Genomic DNA, 25,063 nt, shown 5'->3' with positions numbered 1-25,063 from the left:
TAACATATGTCTAACTTTTATGTGTTTAATAACTGTGCACACTTTACAATGTGACCATGTAAATCTATAGTTTTAAAGGGAAATTAATATATAGAATTCATTAAATATATTGAAATATATTGGATATTGAAGTTATTGATGCATTTAACAATTTTTGGGGGGCTACATCTCTTCAACCCTGAATACCTGTTATTTTAGAAGATGACTGAAATCACATGTGTTTTAGATACCTCAAGTTTAGGTGTTCATTACACATCCCAGACAGCAACATCGTTTACATTTATTATTTTAAAACCAACAGTTCTAATCTGAATTTGCATGACAGAGGTTTCATGAAACTGAGAATCAAATCAATGTATGCAGAAAAAGACTGCAATCCAAAAAGAGAAAAGACTTTTAAAGCAAGCGAAATAAACTGCACACATCAGCTGTGGAATAAAAGAAAAGAATTGCCTGGAAATTCTCTACATATGTATGTGTAAGGTTACATTATCTAACAGTTCTGACATAAGGCATGCATACAACAGGATACAATACAAAAAAGACCATATGCAGAACCGTAACAATACACACAGTGTCCTGTGGATGTGCATGTTCATTCACAGAAAGGTTTTCTATGAATTAATGGAGAGAAGCCCATTTTATGGGCCTTGTGTCTTTTCTGTGCTGTTGCATTTGTCCACCTTCCCCTATCTGGTCTCGTTGGATTATTCATTAATTATAATAAATAATTGTGTGTCTGATTGGTCCAGCCGCTACACCTCTCTTCAGTAACGCTTTGATTAGTTCCTGTCTCTATGAAGCCCCTCCTTCTGAAAAGCACACTGTGCTCTAATTGGTCGGCTGGAGCAGTGTGTTGTGATTGGTCGAGCGCTTCGAGTGTGTTTGGGAAATGGGAAACACTACTAACTAACTCAACCAGGCCCCGCCCCTTTATTCTGCGCATGAATTATTATAATGAGGAATATTGTGACGTCTTCGTTCCCGGAAGAAACTCAAGACTACAGTGGAGGCGTTTCAGGGAGTTTATTTGCAGTTTTATTTTTCTATTTGGATATTATCTCATCCAATTTTTTGAGGAGGCACTTGAAGGAGGAAACGCCCTTTTGTTAACCATAGCTGTATTTGTATCGTATGTTCTGCAAGTACATTATCCCGTGGGATTGGTGCTAAATGTTTGATCTATAAAACTACATGCCATGGCAAAAGCTGCTTAAAGAGTTTAAACACACCCCTGAATGCCTCAAGACTACATTAATCCACTGAAACATTCAGACCCGCCGCACGTCACACCTCAACACTTCAGACGCGCGCTGGGCATTGTTTTAGCCTTAAACATCCATTAAAACTGTGATATGGCAGATCCAACGATTTCTTCATCCTCAGGTCTAAACTCCATCGTGTTGCTGAAAGACTCCAACTCATCAGGTAAGTTTAATAACTCATGTGGAATGGTTGTAGAATAATGTCAGCAACAGTTTCTGTTGGAAAAGTGCATTAAAAGTGCTTAGAATTATAATCTGTTCACTAACATCCATGCATTAGGCCAAATACAACCGAAACCAATGTTGTATTATCCAGTGTGGCTTGGCGCAAAACCTTCTGAAACATATTAAAGTTCAAACTATCGAGATCTGTTCAGTGTGAGATTTGCACAGACTTTGGTCATTTCTGATTTCTGGTACTTTGTGATGCCCAATTGTAGTCCTTTTTACATTTGTGCATTTGCACGTTTCTTTTCTCTGACCTTTAAGTCTTCGCACATGACTCTCATTGGCTGATTTGTAAGCAGATTAATGTCTTTGACCCAATAGCTTCAGTTAGTCTGAGACATAAACGCTTGCTTTTCTAGCAAATATCATAATAATCATATAAGTAAAGACAACTTGATATTAATGATATAAGTAAACAAAACGGTAGATACAACAAATGGCATGTTATCAGAATTATCAATGTTTTTGTTGATAAAATAAATATCTACTGACAGGAAAGCAAAGCACATGCGCATCACAACAACACTCTCATCGTCAGCTTATTGGTCTTAATGAGGATAGGCAACAGATAATAACTGATAATAACTGATAGGATAATAACTGCTTTATTTCCAGTATGCACTACATCAAGGCTCATAAGTCTGTTTGCCTATGTTTCTTAGCGTGAGGATTAAATGACATATCAAGCATTATGAAACACATTATTTGAGCATGAGTGGTTGTTATGTTGAATTAATTTTATTAAATAAGCTAAAGAAGTTGTTCCCCCTCTCATACAGTACAGTTCTGTAATGGCGGTTTTGCATGCAATTCTTGATTCACCTTCCAGACGGCATCATTTATCAGTGGATCTGATATTACAATTAAATATGCTTATTATAGTTTCCTTTTGGTGGCAGTAGCATGTTTGTAGTGGGTGAGGTTTAAGAGCATGGCCCTGTCCCAAATAACACACTTCAAATGCACTTCGGGGTATTATTTGAGTTTTAGGTTTAGAGTTTCCAATTACAAGTCCGATTCTGCTTATTGATTACAATTCTTATTGATTCCCAGTTTCGATTCCAATATAAAAAAATAAAATAAAATAAAAAAGAAGTCAAACATTTAGATATCAATCATATTTATTAACTAAACTAAACTAATATAAATTTCAAACATTTATTCAAAACAATACAGTCAGTAATACAGTAAGAACAAGTAAGAAAATTAGCAATAGCACTAATAAACACAACCGAACAAAGTTCAGAAATTAAAATCAAATGTAAAATAACACAGTGAGGGATTTTCTTTTTCTTTTGTTCTTAGATTAACTCTAATTTCAAAGACAGCAGAAGCAATATTAGGCCGCTGTCACTTTAAGACCGAATGCACGGATTCGATACACTGATACGCGTGTTTTTTCTCAACTGTTCACGTTCACTTAAGACACAACTGACTGTGTTTACGAGGATGTTTTGACAATTTTGTTGTACTGTTTCCACATATGAAAGAACAGATCCAGGCACATGTAAACACTGTATACACAGTTAATACAGTATAGTGCCCCGTTGCAACAGAAATAGATGAAATTATGAAACTTGAAATTCTCATTTCTCCATTTGTACCAAGGTTTCTGAAATTTGGACATGTTGTAGACAAGATGTATTGTCCTGGATTTATAAAAGTGCTTTTAAAGCAGTGGAAAATTGTTTGTATGTAAACAAATAAATTAAAAAACAATAAAATTTAAATGAATATCAGAAATAATATCTAGATAGAGAGGTGAATGTTTATATGGTTTTCACCAAATGAAACCCTATATTTTATTCAAAATTAAATATCTTCAATGCATTTTTGCTTTAATAAGATTTACACAAGAAATAGGCAAGAATAAACCTGGCGTCCTCCATGAAAAACACAGGAAATATATTTCACAACCATGTAAACTAAAGACAAGACTGAACACTGAACAAAAGGACAAAAGACCTTAAATACACAGGACTAGATCTTTAACTAAACTAGAGACAAGTGCATATTTAAAACAGTAACCATGGAAACTAAAGAAACTAAACAGATCAGGGAAACAGGAACCAAATGTCTCCAAGATGCTTGAAAAAACCTACAAAAACAAAACAAACAAACATGTATAGTAGAGGATGAATTCAATATAAACCCACCAAAATATTATAGTATGGCTTGCTGCTTGATAGTTTTCGGAAACTCAACATCAAATGCAACTGGAACATGATATTTGATATTAAAACATCTTAAACAGAGGGAGTTTTATTTTGATCTTTATTTTGTCATTTCACATCACCACACATGCAGATTAAACTCACATTTAAGAGGTCAAAGTAGTCAGTACTCTCTCTCTCTCTCTCTCTCTCTCTCTCTCTCTCTCTCTCTCTCTCTCTCTCTCTCTCTCTCTCTCTCTCTCTCTCTCTCTCTCTCTCTCTCTCTCTCTCTCTGCAGTCCAGGATTGGACCAATGAAAAGGACCATGAGGAGGCAGTCTTCATCTTGCCATCCTTCCAACATCCATATCTCTCTGCAGTGCAGGGATTGGTGTATTGGCAGGAGCCGAAGAAGTCAGTGCTAGTGTTTGGTGGCTCGATGCTGGTGCTCATTTCTCTAGCCAGGTTCAGTGTTATCAGTGTCGTATCCTACCTGCTCCTGGCCCTGCTCTGTGTCACCATCACTTTCAGAGTCTACAAGTCAGTCGTGCACGCTGTGCAGAAGTCCGACGAAGGACACCCTTTTAAGTATGTAGACATTTGTTGTATTTTATAAATCTCCCTTCACCAGTCTGATCTGTTGGTGTCTTTGAGGATGAATGTCCGGTGGTGAAAGGCATTTATGTACAGTTCATGGATAAACACTTAATTAAAACACTTGGAAGGGTTTGACCTTTCTGAGAGTAAAGTTCTCTCTATCCCACAGAACAAGAAGTATGATCATTTAATTGGGTGAGAAATTAATTATTTGTATTATTCCCTGGTTTGGTAAAGTCAAATCTGACCTAAATGATAAGCACTTTAACAACACTACCGACCTGGACAGAAGACTCCTCCATGATCTGTCCTTTCTCAGTATCATAAATCAACATCTCGAGAGGCACATTTCTAATAATAGACAAAAGTTAATTTATTGATTACAATTTATTTCTATATGTTACGAAGTTCAAAGCTCAGGGAAGGAGGAGGCGGGGACCGGCGAATGTTCAGTATAAATTTTGAAATAAAATAAACATAAACAACAAAAACGAAAGTAAGCGGCTGTCCCTCACAGACGACTGTCGCATATAAGCAAAATAAAAGTTTCAGAAGAGAATGTCGTCACATTGACAGGTAGATTACAAACTACAATCCACATTACAAACAGTAGTTGATACACGAAATTAGTAATTTGGTAGTTTGTTTTTGTATTTCTGTCGGTAATGTTTTGATCCTGGTCTTCTAATAGTGCTAACAACTTGAGCAAAATATACTAGTTCCTGGAAGTAAAACCTGCACGGGACAAAAGACACACAGTAATGACACAAGTAGGCCTACTTTAGCTAAATTAATATGCTTTTAATAATCCATCCATCTTCTTCCGCTTATCCGGGGCCGGGTCGCGGGGGCAGCAGTCTAAGCAGAGATGCCCAGACTTCCCTCTCTCTAGACACTTCCTCCAGCTCTTCCGGGGGGACACCGAGGCGTTCCCAGGCCAGCCGGGAGACATAATCCCTCCAGCGTGTCCTAGGTCTTCCCCAGGGTCTCCTCCCGGTGGGACGCAAAATACTGATATTCTGGTCCATAACTCCTCCCCGAACATCCCGCTGTCCTGTATCTTGCTCTCTCATTGGCTGTCGGTCATCGCCGATGTAGTTTTCAGTCAGAACACATTCACAAATCGGGGCTAAAATCGTGCAGTGTGAACTCGGCATTAGTCTCCTTGGCTGTTAATTAGTTCATCACACCTGTTCTGTTTCACGCTGATTGCTCTCTGTTGTGTCCTCTAGTAATGAGTAACAGGACAATTCATTTTAGGCTCTTTATTCAGCACATGTTGCAAATACTCTCAGAAAACACACTGCTCTCCTTCATAATCAGCATCACCTCAATACTCATGCATTATACTGCCACCTTATGGTTAAACTACGAAACACCACACTCTCCCACTTGTTGAAGCCCTGGGTTCTAGCTCACTGTCCAGTGTTGTTTATGTCAACATCTGTGTTATACGTGGTTGTGATTTTCTCCTATGATCTCCTGAGTTTTCTGTTTGGATTTATAAAAGACTGTTTGTTTTTCTGCTTTTTGTGTTCGGCTGGTTGAATGTTTCTTGAAATGACAAGACTTTGATAAAAAAGGTAATATGAGATCTTTGTACATCCACAGAGTTCTGATGGAAAGAGATATCCGCATTTCCCCGGACACAGCCCGCAGGTACATGGACATATTCTTGGTGAAATTAAACACCGCTCTCATACAGACAAGAAGACTTGTGCTTGTAGAAGATGTGGTGGATTCCCTGAAGGTATGTCCATTTATCTACAGCAATTCACAGCTAAATTCATATCAGTGTTTTCAATGGTTTCTTATTTAAAGGGGACCTATTATATTTTTTCAAGTTTACCATTCCTTTTAATGTGCAATATTCCTGTTTGTGGATGTAAACAATCTGTTAAAGTTACAAAGCACATAGTCCACAGCAAAGGGAGTGAATCTCTCCAGCAGAAAATGCCAGCACTTTATTTCCATAATGTAGTCACCATATAACACATTTGCATAATGCTGCCTAATTTGGCTCGCCCTCAAACAAAAGCAGTTATAAGACAGTTATCATTTCCTTATGAGGGAAATCACTATGTCATTATTGGACTCAGACTCAAACTGATACAGCAAAACTGATGCCATAGTTAGCGTAGTCACAGAAGTGTTTCAAGGAAGCCGCCGGATCTGAGACTTGACGGTTATTAAGGGGCATTACATTTACACACACACTCTAAGCAGTCGACCAATCACAGCAGACTGGGGCCGACTGACCAATCACAGCAGACTGGGGCCGACTGACCAATCACAGCAGACTGGGGTCAGCTAACCAATCACAGCAGACTGGGGCCGGCTGACCAATCACAGCAGACTGGGGTCGGCTAACCAATCACAGCAGACTGGGGCCGACTGACCAATCACAGCAGACTGGGGCCGACTGACCAATCACAGCAGACTGGGGCCGACTGACCAATCACAGCAGACTGGGGTCAGCTAACCAATCACAGCAGACTGGGGCCGGCTGACCAATCACAGCAGACTGGGGTCGGCTAACCAATCACAGCAGACTGGGGCCGACTGACCAATCACAGCAGACTGGGGCCGGCTAACCAATCACAGCAGACTGGGGCCGACTGACCAATCACAGCAGACTGGGGTCGGCTAACCAATCACAGCAGACTGGGGCCGACTGACCAATCACAGCAGACTGGGGCCGGCTAACCAATCACAGCAGACTGGGGCCGGCTGACCAATCACATCAGACTGGGGCCGGCTAACCAATCACAGCAGACTGGGGTCAGCTAACCAATCACAGCAGACTGGGGTCGGCTAACCAATCACATCAGACTGGGGCCGGCTAACCAATCACAGCAGACTGGGGTCAGCTAACCAATCACAGCAGACTGGGGCCGGCTGACCAATCACATCAGACTGGGGCCGGCTAACCAATCACAGCAGACTGGGGTCGGCTAACCAATCACAGCAGACTGGGGCCGGCTGACCAATCACAGCAGACTGGGGCCGGCTGGCCAATCACAGCTGGCCAATCACAGCAGACTGGGGCCGGCTGACCAATCACAGCAGACTGGGGCCGGCTGACCAATCACAGCAGACTGGGGCCGACTGACCAATCACAGCAGACTGGGGCCGGCTGGTCAATCACAGCAGACTGGGGCCGGCTGACCAATCACATCAGACTGGGGCCGACTGACCAATCACAGCAGACTGGGGCTGGCTGACCAATCACAGCAGACTGGGGCCGGCTGACCAATCACATCAGACTGGGGCCGGCTGACCAATCACAGCAGACTGGGGTCGGCTAACCAATCACAGCAGACTGGGGTCGGCTAACCAATCACAGCAGACTGGGGTCGGCTAACCAATCACAGCAGACTGGGGTCGGCTAACCAATCACAGCAGACTGGGGTCGGCTAACCAATCACAGCAGACTGGGGTCGGCTGACCAATCACAGCAGACTGGGGCCGGCTGACCAATCACAGCAGACTGGGGCCGGCTGACCAATCACAGCAGACTGGGGTCGGCTAACCAATCACAGCAGACTGGGGTCGGCTAACCAATCACAGCAGACTGGGGTCGGCTAACCAATCACAGCAGACTGGGGTCGGCTGACCAATCACAGCAGACTGGGGCCGGCTGACCAATCACAGCAGACTGGGGCCGGCTAACCAATCACATCAGACTGTGCTTTTTGTAAACATATTCTAGCAGACCCCATAAAACTGTGAAGATCATGTAAATAACCATAATATAGGGGCCCTTTAAAAGAAGTGTTTGCTAAGAAATTCATCCATTCATACTTTTATACTTTTATTCAATTCTTTGTCATCAGTTAGCACTGTGCACTTAATGTAGAATGTCAAATTATTAACCGAATAGTTTCACAGTAAAAAGTGACTGACCTGCTGTGTTTATCTGCAGCTTGCCGTCGCTATGTGGTTTCTGACATGTGTGGGTGCCGTCTTCAATGGTATCACAATTTTAATACTTGGTAAGCCCATCTTCATAAATAAATAATAATAGTCAAAATAATGATAAAATATAAATATATTGGTGGCTAAAGAAAATCAAGATACAGTCCAGAAGGCACTGTGCTAAACCAATGATGAATTATTTTAATATGATGCAGTTATAGATATACCCTGTAATTTTTAAAAAGCCTATACAGTATATATTGGTACACCATTATTACAAAAAGTTACGCAGTGTATGTTCTTGCTAAATTGCTCCCAAATGTAAGATTGTTGTATCATAATAGTAGAATAAGTACCCCTTAGTTCTTTAAAACTCCTGGTTGTTACCCCTTTATTCCCCAGTCTTTACATATTGTTCCCTTATTCTTACATGTAAGTACGTTATAGGTACACTATAATTACCGAAAGTTACGCTGTAAAATCGTGTTAATTACGCAGTACTTTCCAGGCTGTAATCTAAAGCGTTACCTCTTCTTTCTCTTGGCAGCTGATATCATCTTGTTCTGCACACCGCTGCTGTATGAGAGGAACAAAGTAAGAATGGGTTTCATATTTATAAACTTCTATGCTCTTGCTGTTACTGCTTTTAGTGTTCTTCATTTTATTTTCTAAACTTTTTTTATTTGTTGTAGACCCAGATTGATGGTTATTTGGTGCGTGTGCAGTCTCAGCTTGAAGAGAAACTGGCAAAGTATGTATGATTGATAAAGCACTTTATTTTACCACAGTTCAAAATAAAATCAAAGTCTAAGCACCTGTACAGCATGTAACTGAATACAAACACTAGAGAAGGAATAAAATATGTAATTATCAAGTAAAACAAAACATGGGTGAACAAAACAACAGATACAGGCCCTTGTGCAGGAACTAATGGCCGTTTCAGGAAATGCAAATCACATGCAAATACTGACGAGCCTTCGGGCAGTATAACATGTGGAGGAGCGACAATATGAGCTTTGATGTTGAGGGGGCATTCCTGTCCCTGGTTTGCATAAGCCAAAGCGATGGCGTCCACTATACAGTGAGAAAGCCTCTGCTTAGAGACTGCCCGTCCCTTAGCACAGCCACCGAAGCACACAAAGAGCTGGCCCGACTGTGGAAAGGTGGCTTGAGCGGTCTATATAACCCCGTAAAGTCCTGACAGGGCAAACAGCGCTCTGAGCATCAGCATCATGCGAGGTTGACGACTCGGAAGACAAAGCGGGTTGAGAAATGACCTGCGCTTTAAAGGGAGTGGAAAGAGATTTAGGCACGTAACCCAGTCTTGGCCAGAGAGTGACACTACAGTCACCAGGTCCAAAGCGAATACAATCGCCGTCCACTGAGAACGCCTGCAGATCTCCTATGGACGTAGCCAAAGCAAGGGCAAGAAGCAAAGCAGTTTTGAGAGAGAGCTCCCTCACAGTAATAGATGCACTGTTAGAAAAAGAGGTACAATACAGGTCCATTTTTGTTCCCTAAGGTACAAACTTTGCATATGTACCCTTAAAGGTACAAAAATGTATCTTTAAGGTACAATTGTGCACCTTTAAGGTACAATTATGCACCTTCCATTGTACATTGTGGGCTTTTCGAGGTGTAAGGTACATATTTGTCCCTTACATATTTGTACCTTAGTGTTTAAATGTAAAATGGCAGGAATTAGTGGATGCTGAAAATGTCATCTCTCAATATAGAAACACAAGTTAACCTATACTATCAAACTCAATAACTCAATAATTGTCAAACTAAATGAACTGTAAAGTTTTTAGATTAGGGCAAAATAAATCAGACTGTTTTTTTTTTTTTTTTTTTTTTTTGTGAAGTGTCCCTTTGAATCATTTTTAATCATGTTAATGAGGATTATGTAATCATTTATATTCACAAACAGTATTGAAGGATTTGATTTTCAAACCCTTTACCCTATTTATATTAGAATAAAACAGACAAATAATTGTTAACGCTTTAAGTTGAAAGGATCTAGCTACAGGCTAACCAGAGCTCGACTAGGCGGAAGCATAAATATTGCAGCGCGAAAGGATACATGAGTGAATCGACAGTGATCCAACTGTCAGTCGCTGTCAGTGTCGATCAAAGGCGGGAGGATGGCGCTTCGACATTTATCCACGGAGGATTTAATCATTTGGGATAGAGGTCACTGAAGGGGAGAGAAGTAAATTCAAAGGTAAAGTATTTTTTTTAATTTTTAATCAGTGTGTGTGGTGTTAATTCAAAGTTGGAAGTTAACTTTTACTGTTAATGTTAGCTCTAGCCAAGTTCATTCTCTGTCAACATTAACGCTAGCTAGCTAGACTCGACATTGACGATTGCCATTATTAACGTTAACTAGTTAGTTAAAACATTATCAGTATTATGTCCCATATTGCCGTTCCACATACTATGATTATAAGTAACATAAGTTACTAGCTGCTATCTTAGCTACAGTTCACCATCGAGCTAACGTTTAGCAGTACGTTAACTTTTCGGCGGCAAAAACACTTCTCATCCAACTCTGACGAAGTAGTTTTATAGCTTAACTTAGCGTCGTAGTAGTTAGTAATAAAACTACTAAAATCAAATTTAGTAATAAAACTACTGCGAGAAGCGTTTTTGCCGCCGAAAAGTCTTTTGTTCTGACTTACGTTAGTTAGGACTGCGTCAGAGGAGAACGATGAAAAAAACAACAAGCTTTTTGCCGCCCAACAGCAATATTTTAATGCTAAAGCAAAGCCATTTGGGCGGAATGTGACTATCGATAGCCAGTGAGGGTTTGGAATTATGATTTAGTCTTTATTTGGTCGTCAAACTGTCTTAGAACATTGCCAACCTTTATTTATTTATACCTAGAGTAACGTTACTAATCCAGTCAAGATATTAACTATGTTCTCTAACGTACATTTTGATGCACACATTGTTTTCCACCATGTATTTTCATGCTTGTGCTTTCAGTTTTCTGCAAGTGGTTTGTATGCTTATTTAATTGTTCAATTTTATATTCTTTTAAATAGCATACCTGGCACATGTCTCTCAAACGTAAGTTCAAATATGAGCGGGTGCCACTGGTAGATGATGAAGAGGTGAGAAGAATGAAACAGAAATTTGGTCATCACCAAAAGCCTTTACAACAGGAAGAAAACACAAGCAAACGAGCCAAGGCATCAAAGGTCAGAGCATCTTCTTTGGTTTGCTGTATATCTATGTGTGCATGTTTTACACACAAGCAGTGTGGCCCAATGGTTAGCCCCTTAACCCAGCATGGTAGAGAATAGTCCCCCCTGTAAAGTGCTTTAAGTAGCTATGATAAAAACGCTATATAAAATGTAATAAATTGTTATTAAGAGATTATTTTTCATAAACATTAAAAAGGGGAAAAGCAACTGTCAAATGAGCAAATGTTTGTCATCCCTCTGTGTCGTAGAAGGTGGATATTATTGGGGAGGATGATACCTCAGTAGCGAGCCATGTGAAAGTCCTGCAGGACCAGTACCGGAAGACACAGCCAGATGCCCGAATGGTTGAGGAACGGATGATGAGGACATTTGCTTGGAGAAGGCGAGCGATTGCCAATGGGATGACTATCAAAGAAGCCATTAACAAATATCCATTCCTTAAGAGTCCATGCGGGGTTTGTCTACATTTATTTCCTTACATTTGTGTTGGAGTTCATATTAAATTACTAAAGGCTCTCTTTGAAATTTAATTTTAAAATCCTATGATAATGTTTGTGACATGTTTCCCGTTTGTTTGTGCTGTGTTGCAGCTATTTCAGGAAATGGGCCGGCTTCATGATGAAATGAATATCTGCCGAAGATTCGCAGATGGCTTTAAGGTCCTAGTACCCAAAGTGCTTAGATTGACTCAAAGGAAATCTCCCCTTGCAGATCTGGCTTTGGAGGAAAGGGAGGCTGCCCTCACCGAAGATGTCCCTGGTAAGTGACTCACTGATCAGCCATGGTCACCCCTAGTGTTGTGGAGCCATTTAAGCTTAATTTCTTTTCTATTTGTCTTCAGACAAGATAAGGTCTAACTAACCAAAATACACTGTATGTACATTCAGGTAATACACTTCCCCTTTTTTTTTTTTTTTACTTATTTTTCAGGGATTGATTTCAGAGCTGCAATCCTGCTGTTGCCGATCCTGTTCAGGGAGAAAAATGACATTCTCGTCATACTTGGGGAGGTGTGTAATTTGTATATACTTTTTTTTGTTTGTTTACATTACTTCCCACAGAGACTGGGAGAATTATATGCATCCCTTTCCTTGGATGTCTTATTTCATAATACAAAGTTTCTAGCTATCAATGCTGGGCCTTGGTGTGGACATGGGGGGCCGCATAGTGCAAACCTCACTGCAGCAGTGAGAGAGAGCTGTGCAGTACAACAAAAATATGGTGTTTTTTGAAAATTAAACCATGTAAACCTATTCTGGTACAACCTTAAAATAGAGTTATGAATCTGAAAAGGAGCATAATATGGGCGCTTTAAGGTCTTTACTAACCGTAGAAGTTTTTTTAGTGTGTGTGTGTATGTATGTATGTGTGTATATATATGAACAGTTTTTTTTTTTTTTTTTTTATGAATGTGGTAGATTTCTGCATTTTAACTACTTTATGATCTCTTGCAGGATCAGCCACCATCGCCATATCCTACTGTACAACTCGACGCTGTCTCTGACTGGAGGAGTGTGCTGACTCAAAGGGTCCCTGCAGTGGTCAAACTGGATGGGCAGTCAGTCTGCAGGGCGCTTGGTTTGGAGGAAGGTGTTATTGCTGCTTTTTGTGCTTACTTCATATACAACGTGGTATATCCATCTCGCCTGAAGAACATCCTGATTTTCATTCAGCGATATGTTCTAAAAATGTCTGAGGTTGGTGATAAACCTCTACCTGTTAGTGTGACCAGGGTAATCAACATTTTAGCTTGATCAACAACCGCAATGCCTACACCATTCAGCTGTCCTAAATGCTCTCGAAGAGCCTTCACATTGGTGAAGTTAATCCAGCACATCGGACTTGTTCATGCACATTGTATGAAGTTGTCAGTTGGTCAATGAAATGCTTCTTAAAAAATGTTTAATTTTTTTTTTTATGTTTTTTATATCAGACATGACATCCTAAACATTGTGGCATTTTATTTTGTGATGTTACATTGTATGGTTGTGAGATGAATTATTATTGAATCTGTGAATTAAACTTTTCCATTTAAGGACTAAAATAAATGTCTAAAATTCAGTTAGTTGTTGTTTGCCTTTATTTTCTTTCACTCCTTAAGGAATAAAAAGGAACTTTTTTGCCACCTAAAGGTACAAAATGGCTTTGTCACTGGGGTGGTACCTTAATGGGACAAAATTGTACCTTTTTCCAGAGGTACTTTATTGTACCTTTGTCTAAGGTACATTATTGATCCTCAAAGGTACAGTATTGGCCCTTAGAAGGTACAAACAAGTAAGGTACAAATTTGCTCCTCTGACTCGAGGTACAATAATGTACCTTTGAGGGTACCACCCCAGTGACAAGCTTTTGTTCCTTAAAGGTACCGTTTTGTACTTTTTTTTCTGAGAGTGTGTCAAGGGCTCAAACAGGGGAAGAGAGCCTTCAGAACAAGATCCCACGGTGGTACTGAAGATGAGCGAGAGGGATGTAGTTTCTGACTATTTGATGTTCGGAGTGATCTTGCTGGAGTATGTTTATTCAACAAATTAGAAAAGTATATTGGAGCAGTTCCATGAAGACATTTAAAGACTAATAAGAGGATCCTGAATTCAATTATGAATGATACAGGCAGCCAGTCTTGGAGTAATGGGATTTCTAATTCGTGCAGCTGCATTCTGAACTCTTTGTTCGTGTTTAATAGAGCTCTTTGGTAACCCAGCAAAAATGCTATTGCATTAGTCAAGTCTAGACATAAAAATGCATGAGCAAGTTTCTCATTGTTAGAAGGGCAGAGAATGTCACATACTTTGGAGGTTTTTAAACTAAAGTCAATTTCAAACATGATTCCTAAGTTCTTAGCCTGATTACTGGCTTTTAGTGATAGAGAGTCAAGGTGTGGATCAATAGATGTTCCCTGCGTGTCATTACCGATAACAAGTACCTCTTATCTTTGTTTAGCTGTAGAAAGTTCTGTGAAATCCAAAACTGTATGCTCTGCTCTCTATGCAGTCCAGCAGGGTGGACATTGAATTGTGGAAAAGTGAGAGATAGAGTTGAGTGTCATCTGCATTCTGGTGAAATGAAATATTTTACTGATTAATTATACCAGCTAAAGGAAGCGTGTATAGGTTAAATAATAGAGGACCCAAAGCTGAGCCTTGAGGAACACCACAAGAAATGAGGTTATGCCTGGAGGTGTAGGTAGCCAGTGAAACATAGTATTCCCTGTTGCTCAAGTAGGATCTGATTTAGTCTAAGACAGGACCTAATAGACCGACCAATTCTGAAGTCGGTCGAGTAGATCTCATGATCAACGGTATCAAAAGCAGCAGCGGTTTTTTTTTTTTTTTTTTTTTTTTAAGTTGCCAGCCACCGGCAGCATATTTGAACATTTTCACAAAATGTTCATGGCCCCCATAATTTTCTGAACATGCAATATATCAAAAGAAAAAAACAGAGCCTTTGTTTTTAAACAAAAAGCTTAATGCTAAATTTCAATATGGTGATGGTAAGTTTCATAAAAAAGCATAATTTTGAGTTATGTTGAGTCAAAGACTACATCCAGAACGATGATCAAAACACAGATGGAGTAGATCGAGTCCATCAACACGCCCAAATCTTCACAGTCCTGAAGCTCATCCTGCATCAACATTTTATTCAGTAACATTAGGCAGATTTGATTTATATGCTGTTTAATGTTGATGATCGAGTTATTTTACATATGCATATGATTACATATGATATCGCTTGTTTCTGCAAATTTTTTTCCTGTGTTTTCATCAGGAGATTCAGTACTCTTTTAGAAGATGTGTAATAGTGCCCGCTACTGTATAACAGTGAAAACACGGAAAGCCGGAATTTCTGTCAATAGCGGGGAAAGAGTTAACACTGCCTTGACGTAACCTAAACCCAACTATTTGGAGAATAGGAACATGTTTAAATAAGACGGTGTGGGAGGAGGCACAGAGTGCATACTGTAGGTGCACCGCCATTCCGGGATTATCCTGAGCTTCCCATCATCGCCGGGCAAAAACAGTACAGACCATAAGCAGATCTTTGTGTCTCAGCCAATCACAGTGCCAGAGCAACTGTACATGGCCAATCAGAGGATTGATCGCTCACAGCCAATCAGCTGCCTTGGCACCTGATTAGAATGCATATGGTCTAGAAAAATATTCAAGGTATGTGAACGCTGTTGCGCTGTACATAGTGTGCTTCTGGTATGTGAATGTTAGCCTGGTTGACACCAGACCCTTCTCAGTCATAACTGAGAGTGGGTCTGGGGAAGTTTCATTCACATCCCATTTCCAAAGGGGCGTCACCAACGGACGTCGCTCAAATGCCTCTGGGCGCAATTGGATAGACCTAAAACCAACCAGAGCGATCGTCATTGTATAAAGCCCGCCTCAACGTTTGTGATTGGTGCCAAGATTTGGAAAGATTGGAAATGGGCTTGAATGGGCTCTTGGCCAGACTGACTTGCAGAGCAAATCTAAATTTGCCGGAAGTTTGTCTGGGTTTTCCCAGGCTATGTGAATGTAACATCAGATCAATTTTGAGTGTGTGTGTGTTTATTTGTGTTTATGCACTGACAGGGATGTCCCTGGATCACCACCAAACTCGTGTGCAGCTATTTACATCTCTGACGAGAGGTTTTGTTTAGATTTGTTTGAGACATGTTTTGTAGCCTGTTTTATGAAAAGCTCCAACATAAAACTAAATCCAACATAAAACATACAACCAGTTAATTAACTCTCTAGGTTACGTAGCAATAAATAAAAAATGATTATATGACACAGAGTTTTGTAGCTTCATCTCCGTCTGGAGAACATTCCAATCTGAGGTGGCGCCATATTTGAAGGAAGTTTTACCAAAGCTTAGTTCTAACAAAGGGCCCTATCATAGGCACAACTCAAGTGTTTTTTGCTAGTTTCAGCCCGACACAGTTTTCATTTTCACGTCCTGCGCCACGTTATTTAAATAGCAAATGCATTAGCGCTCATCTGTGCCCATGAGCTGTTGGTCTGAGAACGAGTGTGTGTTCAGGAGCATTGATGGAGCGTTGCTATTTTGAGGAGCTGAAATAGACTGAGCCATTGACCAACTGCTCTAAAGTCAATGCGCAGGATTTCATTTTCTTATTTAAAGAGAACAACGCACGTACACTCTGCTTATTAAACACACTCTGCTTATTAAACACACAGGGATGCACAGCAGTACACAAACATGACAAATATTAAATATAAAAGGATTACAATTTAAAAGATTATTATTGTGAACATAAAGGTATGGTGGAATCCGGCTTGTCCCGTAGATGGTCTAAAGCTTTAACCTCACGCACGAGCAGATCCATTTCCTCACTAGAGGAGCGTTCAGTCTTTCCGCTTGTAAATTCCTCCATGTAAATAGCGAATCTGCCATGACACGAGCGCAACTGGCTTTTAAAGGGAAAGGGAGATGAGATTTCTGATTGGTTTATTTCACGTTACACCCAAAACACACCCATTACTCATTAAGAGAATAGAGACAACTATTCAAAGTTGGCAAAAGTGGATTCAGACACGCCCTAAGTGCACAATGCGCATAGATTGTTAAAATAGGGCCAATAGATTGTAACTTGATTGAGAACATAATGAGTAATTGCTAGGCAAATCCGTTGCATAAAACAACAAAGATAAGAGGACAGTTAACCCAAAATGGCTTTATATATCAATAAATAAACACCAGTGCATTTTTCTTCAAATAATTAACAGTTAAATTTCAGATCATTTAAAACGCTAATAAAGGCTGTTTCTGTGCTGTGGTTTGCCGGAAGCCAGAATGAAATGTCTAATTAAGATTATTGGCATTGAGATAGTTATTAAGCTGTATGGATACTATTTTTTCTTTAATTTTACCAAGAAATTAGATTAGAGATTGGTCTGTAGTTACTGAGCACAGACAAATCAAGATGACTTTTCTTCAGCATGGGCCTAACAATTGCATTTGCAAAAATTTGTGGAAAGACTTGCTGTAGGGACTGATCAGGGATATTCAGGATTTCTGGTAAAAAGCAGTTTTGAGAAATTTAGTGGGTAATGGGTCCAGAGAGAAGCTAGAGGAATTCATATGTGACATGATCTGTGTAAGTGTACTGAGGCTCACAGCTGAGAAAGAGGACAGATTGCATTACAAACGACTAGCTGGGGAGTTGGAGACTTTACAAGTAGGGCAAGTGCTGGCAATGTTTCGTCTTAAGGAAGTAATTTTGTCATTAAATTTTTTGGCAAACTCTGATGATATTTGAGCTGAGGGGTTAAGTAGTCTATCGATAGAGGAGAATAATAATCTTGGGTTGTCTTTGTTGCGGTCAAATAAACTTGAAAAATAAGCTTTTCTTGCAGACCTCATTGCATTATTTAATATTTTTGGATATAGATATCATGGTGAACTGTAAGCTTTGTGTCCTTCCATTGCCTTTCTGCTCTCCTGGAGGCTCTTCTTAATTTTACGATATGATGTACTATTTCTCCATGGGGCTTTAATTGTCCCAGAGTCTTTGTTTTTAAAGGAGCAACACAGTTAATACATTCAGAGAGCCTGAGACTAAGATCCTCAACATAAGTGTTCACGGAGAGGTAAGCGAGATGACATGAGCTCCATGAAGGTCACGGCAGAATCCGCTTGGAGATAGCGCTTATTGACACTTCTCTTATCACTCACAGTTTTGGTACTGAAATCTTCAAGAAGACACAATAGTGGTCAGATATAGCAGCATCTACTGACGGTTAAGCCACATGAGATCACCAGATCGAGTGTGTGTCCATGTTTGTGTGTGTGTGTTACATGCTGTATAAGGCCAAATGAGTTTAGTAACTTTGTGAAATGAACAGTCGATGGGTCAGACATTACATACATATGGATCACCAGTGATTAAAACACATTCAAAGTTAGTTAAAATCCTAGAAAGCAGTTCTCCAAGATCATCAAGAAAGCCTTTGTTGAGTCTAGGAGGATGATAGAGAACTAATAAAACAACAGTCTAGCGAGCTGAAATATCTAAAACCTGCTGGAGATGTTTCGTTTAGGACAAAACTATGATTACTGTCAAGCCATGTTTCTGTCAGGAAGATGATGTCCAGCTTATGGTTTTCCACAATTTGGCGAAATTACAAAAGACGTACAGTATTTGTTAATGACCTTACATACTACACTAGTGTCGTTTCAAATGCTACACAAAACAAGCATGTTTTAATAAGTGATTTAAACCATTTAGAGCAGATTTAATATGTAGTGGCAAACTTATTCAAGATCGCATTCAGTATTAAACGTGATCTAGGAACAGTCAACTGCAATCTATATCTGAAGACCATATAAAGGTCGGGAAGCCTGATGCTGAGAAATGTAATATACTTTGTAATATGTAAAATGTGATATAAATTAATTTGTTTATTTCAGTTTTAGTTAGTTTTAGCTATTTTTTTGCTATTTCGAGTTAATAAGTGCTTCAACTTCCATTTATTGCAGAGGCAACATTTCTAATTTTCGTTTAGTTTAAGTTTTTATTTAATTTCAGCCAACAAAAATGTTTCAATAGTTTTAGTATAGGTTTAGTTAATGAAAATAACCCTGCTGCACAACAACTACAACTGACTTACAGCCTTAGATGAAGACAACTGCAAATAAAATGAATATCTCACCAGAGGATGATTAAACAACTCCAAAAACAGCATTACCATATTCACTTATTGCAAACCAGTGTGGCTTTATTTCTTTCATATGGTACATGTACAAAGGTTGTTGAAGTCTGTTTGAAGTCACCATTATTATGATCAGTGTTCATTTGAGTGTTCACTTTAGTTGGGTCCTTGGCCATTGACTTTGGTTGAATTAATTCTCTTTCAGCAATTGTTGAAAGTGCATGCTATCACTGTTTTCAACAATATTTCATGCTCCTGACTGTAATGACATACCTTTTACTATATGTGCAATGTTTGGAATCAGTGACTGACAGCTGCATGTTGACACATGTGACTTCCCAAATAAGTATGAAAGTATTTAAAAATTGTAACTCTCAGTTTTGAATTTTCATTATCAAGTTGTTATTAACTGTCCTATTGAAAGAACTCTTCTCATAACCCATGTTATTGAACAAACTGCTTATGATTATGCTTTTATTAGGTATTTGTCTTGGTTTTCAAAGGGTTATAATCATATAAATCAATATTTTTTTTACCTTATATTGTTCTTTACATTGTTCTTTACATTATTAATGTGTTGAATATAGAAATATACAAGCAAAAATGCTTGTCCCCCAAACACTGCTTGCATACAGACAGCTGGCCTCCTCACAGTCGAACCTGCAAGACCATGCTGGTCCAGCCCCGTTTTGCTCAAGAACAGCGTGCATGGTCCACCAGCTAGACCAGTATTATAGGTTTGTGCTGGATTTTTCAACAGGGAGGGTCCTGTCCCATCCAGTCTCCTTCCTTTCATCCACTCCAGCTCTTGCCCTGCATCCCTATAAAAATCTGTAAATACTGTATATGTGGCTTATTTACACCAATTGCAGATCCCTCATGTTCAGGGAGCTCACATCTCTGGTGCAAACCAATAAAACAGTACACAGATCGGCACTGTTACGGACACATCTTGTCCCTCAGGTCTAATCTACTGTACTAGACTGAACTGTGCTGTATTGTCCTTAAAATGATTTATTTTTTGTTTTTATGTCTATACAATGAAAGCCAGTTTTGTCCAATGTTCTTCTAAATATACTCGACCTCTCTCTCTCTCTCTTTGTGCAGACTGCAAGACAAACTCCCGGGTCCCGTAAAACGGAGCAAAGCAGAATGATGGGTTTCTATCATCAGGAAAATCCTGAGCATCCAGTGAATTACTGTATTCTTTATATATTAGTAGAAAGAAACCATAGGCCTGTCACTGCACTACAGTCAGTTTGAGTTTCTGTTTAATCATTGATGTTTGTACATACAGACAGACTACATAAACTCTGCAAATATGTGCACAATAAACTGAGCTTTGATTAACAGCTTCTCTCCCTTGTGTCCCCAGTAAATCTTACCAATTTAATCCTGCTTCTAAAAGGTCTAATGCTTACTGTACTAGGGAACACAGTTTGACCCCATAAAGAGAGACCCAACCACATCTGTGTCATCTGTAATGTCAGAACTGCTCATTTCTTGTGTTTTTTTCTCTCTCATCGATTTACTGTTGCATATGTGAGTCAGAGTTACTTTTTTCTTTAGGTAGAACGGCAAAAGTGGCAACTTTGGTTTCTGCATGGAGTTTTCCAATTGTAACATCTTCAACTACAGACATTTCTTTGTAATCCTTTAAATCATCCTCAAACTCAATAATGTCTCTCTCTATGTGCTTTTTCCATCTGCAAAAAACAGCTTGACTGCTTGCTGAATCAAATCAGATTCTTGACTCTCCGGACACATCTACTTTTCGTGTGCCACCAAACCTACTTGTGCTCACTTGATTTCATCCTAATCCTTCCCTTAATCACACTTAATGGGGAAATAAATGCAATATTTCATATTCAGATATATTTATAATTAGTAATCTTTTTATTATTAATAATCTTTGATAGATAATAGTAGAGTTTGAATATTATTTTGCAGCCACAATGAAAGCGACGAGATCGATCTGAATTTCCCCACACAATAAAGAGAACAAGAATGAATAAACCGGTTGTCATATAAAAACAATTCTCTGGCACTAATTGAGTACAATCAAAATGGGTTAATTTTAGTCTGAATATCATAATAGCCACAATGAAAGCGACAGTTGATTAATTGCCTCGAATCTGGAGTGAATCTACATTCATGGAACAACTTCTTCCTTAAATGTTATAGTAACATTTATTTAATGTAGCGTCTCAGTTATGAATGTAACCTTTGTTCCCTGAAGGAGGGAACGGAGACGTCATGTCGGTGACTCACAAATAGGAATGTCGCTAGAGAGGCCAATCGACTTCGAGTGTAACTAAACGAGCCGATATTTGCATCAGCTGCCCCTCCTCGCAGTGCAGGTATATAATGAGCAGAAGGTGTATCGCATCTTCAGGTTTTTGCAGAGGAGCCGAGCCAGTGACCTGGCTGTACCAGCGGTGGTACAGCAACTGTGGCGACAGGACGTGACGTCTCCGTTCATACGTAACCAAGACGTTCCCTTTCAGTCGGTCACTCTCGTCGTCACGTCGGTGCAGGGGCGCGGGAAGTGGGGGTGCTGGGGGTGCTGCAGCAAGTCCGCTGTCAGTGTTGTGTAAGTTTAGCATTAGGCAGGTTTTTTGTGTTAATTTCTATTTCCTGTCACTGTGCAGACTCTTTTATAGTATATGACACTGTAAACAGCCCAATAACCCTTTTCTTTAAAGGATTAATTTATGTCCCGTTGACCGGTCCATTGCATTACGAATAAAAGCAGAATCAATAAAGTCAAAAATGTGATGTGCAGTCAGGTTTGAGTGTGTGCGCTGTTTGAACACTGATACGATGATTGTGATTCGCGGAGTTTTGACGAGTTTTATAGTCTTGATATTGTTTCTTATTCAAAACTGGTGATGCACCCCCCCCCCCCCCAAAAAAAAAATCAGCACACCCAACCTAAAACCTCTTCCCGCGCCCCTGCGTCAGTGACCAATGAATAGGAAACCCTACCAAAGCGCCACAGATGCTTCCCCTTCCAGCGTCCTGTGAAAGCCTCCTGATCCCTCTATGGAGGATGGGACAGGGCTTACACAGAGAATGTCATTCACTGCTGTTCCGCATAATCCACACAGTGAGACTATTGGATAACACTGGGAAAGCGTGCCCTTTCCACTGGAAAAGGAATGCTGCGGAAGCCACAACTCTCTGGAGCAATATGAGCGCATGTATTGGCACAGCAAGCCGACACTAGCCGGGGCCTCTCGGTGTCTTCTACCCGTTTGAGGTGAGAACACAGGAGGATACCAGCTATACACTAAAGCTATAGAATCAAGTGAACGTGTTAGGTGTCTCTACAAATATCTGTTAGCGTGAGGTGCCATGCGCCAGCGCCCAGGAGGATGCAACACATCTAGTAGAGTGAGCTCACAACCTGAGCGGGCAAGGCACACCCTGAGGTTGGTAAGCCAAGGCGATGGCATCCATTATCCAGTGGGCCATCCTCTGCTTGGAGACAGCCTTTCCCTTCTGCTGGCCTCCATAACAGACAAAGAGCTGGTCTGAGTTCCTAAAGCTTTGTGTGCGGTCCACATACAGTCGCAAAGCGCGGACGGGACAGTACACAGGGCGGGGTCTGCCTCCTCCAAGAGCAGCGCTTTCAGGTTCACCACCTGGTCCTTGAAAGTAGTGGTGGGAACCTTGGGCACATACAAGCTTGCAGGTCCCCTACCCTCTTATTGGAAGCCAATGCAGCCAGGAGTAATGTCTTCATAGACAGGATTTTTAGCTTGGCTGACTGCAAAGGTTCAGGGCATCTGGAGTGCTTTAACCCTCTGGGGTCTAAGGTGTTTTTGGGGTCCTTGAGATGTTCTGACATGCCCTGACATTTGTGCTTTTTTCAGTTGCTTATAAACATACTGTATTAATGGCAAAGGTGTAATTACACTCTATTTAGCACAAACAGGGCTACCATAATATATGAGCAACATGTATGTACATGTATCTATTTTTGAGAGAATAATGTTTATGCATGGTTATTGAAAAAAATAAAAACTAAAGTTTCTGAAATAAGGCCACAAAACACCTACTAAATAATTATAAGACTTTTGACTAATGGATGTCGTCGCCTAGAGTTTTTTCTTCAAAATGATCTGAAAATCATCCTGCCTAATCATTCACATAAAACAATACATTGATTTAAATTTTGCAAGACACTTTTTGTTTGGAAAGGCAATATGCGGGTGGGCGTCAACGATCCAACACCATCATGCATATTTAGTGGTTCGCACCTGAGGAGACAATGGGGCTGCATACATAATGAGCCATTCATTCAGGTGTGTGACTGAGCCACAAGAAAGAATGCAAGAGCTATATATATATATATATATATATATATATATATATATATATATATATATATATATATATATATATATATATATATTCTACCAAATTGGTTCACAGTTGGAAGCATCTAAATTTTTTTTTTTTTTCCACAAATTGTGCTTGCAAATTGTATAATATCCAAGGAAAACATGTCTAGTAATTGTGCAGTTAATTCTCATACTGTATTTTCAGTTTTGGAATATGTATCCTCTCCCCAAATTTGTCACTATATATTTGTAAATATATATTTTTTATTAAAAAGGTTACAATTACAACAACAATTCAAGTGTAATCTTTCTTTGTAAAAACTAAAGTATACATTTTATCATACATATTTCAAAGTTAAGGATTCATTACTTTGAATATAGCCTAGGCTACACTGGATCAAACACTATAATCACATATTATTTGATGACTTTATTTTTGACAAAACATACTATATTTAACATATGAGCAAAAATTGGCAAACAAAAGCTTATTTGAGGTGGCAGATATTTTACAGTAAAAATTTATAATCTATCCAAAACTAGTCAACGAAATGTTGTCTTTCATATGTCTGTAACATAGGTCTTTCGTTTATATAAGAAATATAAATGTTAATTTGCAGTTTAATACGTTGCTTATACAAATACATTTTATTTCAACATATTTCAGTCGATTTTTACTCATCTCAGTATAGCAATACAGTTTGCTAAAAGCGGATCATTCATTCACACACAGAAACGCGATTCAAATTTAAACCGTCTTTTTGCGAGTTGTGGTAAACAGCGCGCATCTCCGCCGTTCATTCATTCACACACAGAAACGCGATTCACTTAAGAATGAAAAAAACTTACTACAGTATTCCTCAGCTCAGCTGGATCCGCTCCTCGAAATACCCGCACTTCTGAGGTACATTTTCCATTATTATTATTACGATAGTATTATTTCTCACAGCGCTGCGAGACGGTGTAAACAAGCACAATGATCTGAATAAACTTGATTTGTTTTCTTGAGCTGATGTGGGCGTTCACAGTTTGCATGGATTGCCTCAGCCATTTGCGTTTGAATAGCGTGCGCTCTCCGTGGACGGGATCACATTAAAAATAATGAGCTGAGATGAGAACGACTGACATCTCTCTCTTTAACATACATATTACATAAACTGAGAATATTTGTTTTTTATATAAATTACTTAATTCAAAAGAAGACAATTCAAGCTTCATGCCTGTGTGTCTGTATGCCTGTTTGACTGAGTATTTGCTGAGTTACAGTTCATTTTCAGAGCGTTTCAGAATTGACTTCACTGACAGAGAGTAGGCAGAACTCGCTTCGTGTTTATTTTTCTTTATTTGGCAAAAAGCACAACACTTTGTTTTTATTGTGAGTATACACAAAAATAATACACACTTAACAGGATCGATTGATGTATGAAACTTGTTTGTAAGATCAAAGTCAACAGAGTATTTTGAGTCTCGTTTGAACTGATAAGAAAAAAGCCGGCGCGATTGCCGACCCCAGGGGGTTAAGCACCAGAGCTAGATCCCAAGAAGGTATGGAGGGAGGGCGAGGAGGATTCAATCTTCACTGCAGGAAGGAAAGTACAGCCCTGATCGGGCAAGTTCGGGATTCTTCTCGCTGATAAGAACACCACTCGACAAACAGGTTCCACTTCAAGGCGGAAGCGTGTCT

General features: G+C 39.6%; 2 protein-coding genes across 2 annotated transcripts; both read left to right on the top strand.

Annotated features, from left to right (window-relative positions):
• Window positions 1-1,355: 1,355 nt before the first annotated feature.
• LOC307174521 (reticulon-3-B-like) lies at window positions 1,356-20,378 on the top strand (the record flags this gene model as incomplete). The annotated part of the gene is made up of 7 exons (XM_079898385.1): window positions 1,356-1,428; window positions 3,945-4,233; window positions 5,854-5,992; window positions 8,168-8,237; window positions 8,708-8,754; window positions 8,853-8,911; window positions 20,138-20,378. The coding sequence occupies 7 exons, from the start codon at window positions 1,356-1,358 to the stop codon at window positions 20,184-20,186; spliced, it is 726 nt and encodes a 241-aa protein (XP_079754511.1). The 3' UTR covers window positions 20,187-20,378.
• On the top strand, window positions 10,246-13,429 carry LOC307145087 (sterile alpha motif domain-containing protein 3-like). The gene is made up of 5 exons (XM_079847913.1): window positions 10,246-11,363; window positions 11,618-11,824; window positions 11,960-12,128; window positions 12,300-12,379; window positions 12,824-13,429. Exons 1-5 carry the CDS (start codon window positions 11,220-11,222, stop codon window positions 13,121-13,123), a joined length of 900 nt encoding a protein of 299 aa, XP_079704039.1. The 5' UTR covers window positions 10,246-11,219; the 3' UTR covers window positions 13,124-13,429.
• Window positions 20,379-25,063: the final 4,685 nt, after the last annotated feature.

This window comes from Squalius cephalus (genome assembly GCF_949319135.1).
Source record: "Squalius cephalus genome assembly, chromosome: 17".
Classification (NCBI taxonomy): Eukaryota; Metazoa; Chordata; class Actinopteri; order Cypriniformes; family Leuciscidae; genus Squalius; species Squalius cephalus.
The sequence above is the reverse complement of the archived record's forward strand: the minus strand, read 5'-3'. Positions and strand labels throughout refer to the sequence as shown.